Source organism: Teleopsis dalmanni, chromosome 2 (assembly GCF_002237135.1).
Source record: "Teleopsis dalmanni isolate 2A chromosome 2, ASM223713v2, whole genome shotgun sequence".
Classification (NCBI taxonomy): domain Eukaryota; kingdom Metazoa; phylum Arthropoda; class Insecta; order Diptera; family Diopsidae; genus Teleopsis; species Teleopsis dalmanni.
This window is the reverse complement of record NC_051847.1, coordinates 110,226,597-110,228,687: the sequence shown is the minus strand read 5'-3', so window position 1 is coordinate 110,228,687 and position 2,091 is coordinate 110,226,597. Positions and strand designations below refer to the sequence as shown.

The following is a 2,091-nucleotide window of genomic DNA, read 5'->3' as shown; positions in this document are numbered from 1 at the left end:
CGTTTAATTTTCGGTAGTCTCCGCACGCTCTCCATCCACCCGTTTTTTTCTTTACTAAATGTATAGGACTTGCCCAGGGGCTGCTGGATGGCCTTACTATACCTTGATGTAGTAATACACGGAACTCATCTTTGATTGCTCTTAATTTTTCACCTGAAAAACGCCGTGGGCGTTCTGATATTGGCTGGCAATTTGTTATTATTCTGTGTTGAACGCTGTTTGTTGTTGGTAGTTGGTACCTGTTCAAATTTGTTACGTCAACATATTTTGCGATGACGTCATGGAATTTGATGGATGAATTTATTGTCGAAACATTTTCGTGGGCTACTTCTTTCAGTAGACCCTTTGACTGTAACGTGGTTTGCGTATCAATGAGCGATTTTGCCCTCAAATCGATTTGTAAGCCGTAGTGCGTGAGAAAGTCTGCCCCAATTATGGCTGTTTTAACATCAGCGATGATGAAATACCAGTTGAAGTCTTTTCTAAGGTTTAAATCTATTGCTAGTTGCTTGTTGCCAAAAGTTTTGATTGCAGTGTTGTTCGCTGCATAAAGAACTAAATCGTCTGGTTGCATTTTACTTTTTGGATTGATGCCTGGTAGTGGAAGTAGTGATATAGCTGACCCAGAATCAATTAGAAAATTAATGTTGTTTTTTCTGTCATACACATGTAAACGTAGCTCTTGGTTTTTTATGCTGTCGCCAACCGTGTTTGATGACGACAGCCTCGCTAGTTTCCCTGTCGATTCTCGCTTTTACGTTTGCCAAACTCGCACGGTTGGCTACATTTAGTCGCTGCTGCACCAAATTTTATGTGGTAGTAACAGACTTTCTCACGTCTGCAAGAACTGCTGCGGCTGCGGCTGTTGTCTCTACCACGATTGTCTCGTTTCTCCAATCTGTCTAAAGTTGCTGCTATGTTGATAAGCTGCTGATTTATTTGTTGGACCGAACTTTCTAATGTTGTTACGCGGGCTTCCAACTTGTCATTTGATTTGTTGGCGTTTGTAGTCATTACGTAAGATGGTACTGGACTGTTGTCTAATATTCTATCAGCAATTTCTGCTAGCTCATCAATACTTGTGGTTTTGCATGCTGATAGAATGCATCTTACACTGTTTGGCATACGTTGCAGCCACAGTGTTGTTAATGCCTCCTCTGAGACATTTGCGCCTGCTAATGTGCGCATTTCACGTACCAGTTGGCTTGGTTTTTTGTTCGAAAGTTCCAGACCGGTGAGTAGCTTTATGAGCTGCTTTTCTGACGATTCTGAAAAACGAGAAATTAGTTCTTTCTTTAATTTGTCGTATTTGCCTGTTTCAGGAGGATTTTTTGCAATATCCGCAACTTGTTGCAGCGTTTCTGCATCCAGCGCAGTAATTACTGTATAGAACTTCGATAAATCTGCTGTGACTCGGCTCATATGTAGTAGGCCCTCAATTTGCGCAAACCATAACGTTGGGTCCTTGGTCAAGAAGTTTGGCAACTTCATTTGCCCAATCGCTTGCACTGCCGACGCTTCCGCTTCCATAGGCCGGAATTTATTTGCCTCTGTTGGAGTCTCTGCATGTTCAGTTTCTTGCATTTTGCGTTTTCCTTGAAGTTTTTTTTTTTTTGACGGGGTCACCAATTTATGGCCTTATACCATAAGTTTATTAAACAAATAAAAAACACGTTTAGATTGTTCATTCACTATTTTATTTCTCACTAGCGTCAACTTGAAGTTGGCTGCTTAACCTAAACCCAAAAATGTCATTTTTGGTTTCCCTTTGCCGGTAGATGGCAAAGTGAACGCCACAATATTCTTAGCACAGCGACATCTATGAGTGAATTATGATAGATTATTCTCTCACTGTCAAAATTAGAATTACTTTGCACCTCGAAAAACTTCAAAGAACAAATATTAAATTCTGTTTTATATTAAGTAAAAAATGCGAAAAAATGTATACAAAGCTGAAGAATATGTGGGGGAACGAAGGCATGTCCAGCTTAAGGATCTTCTTCGATTAAGTTAATGCTGTGACGGTCGTTAGAGAGATAAACTAACACAGCTTAATAAAGAAAATATTGAGATAGTCAACAAAACACTTCG

The 2,091-nt window shown here is 39.9% G+C and overlaps 1 protein-coding gene across 1 annotated transcript; it reads right to left on the bottom strand.

Annotated features, from left to right (window-relative positions):
- Positions 1-705: 705 nt before the first annotated feature.
- On the bottom strand, positions 706-1,799 carry LOC119673854. Its single transcript, XM_038084932.1, has one exon. It carries the CDS (start codon positions 1,582-1,584, stop codon positions 730-732), a length of 855 nt encoding a protein of 284 aa, XP_037940860.1. The 5' UTR covers positions 1,585-1,799; the 3' UTR covers positions 706-729.
- Positions 1,800-2,091: the final 292 nt, after the last annotated feature.

Excerpts from the sequence above, each read along its gene's own strand:
- LOC119673854 (XM_038084932.1), bottom strand. The coding sequence starts at position 1,584 with ATGCAAGAAACTGAACATGCAGAGACTCCAACAGAGGCAAATAAATTC.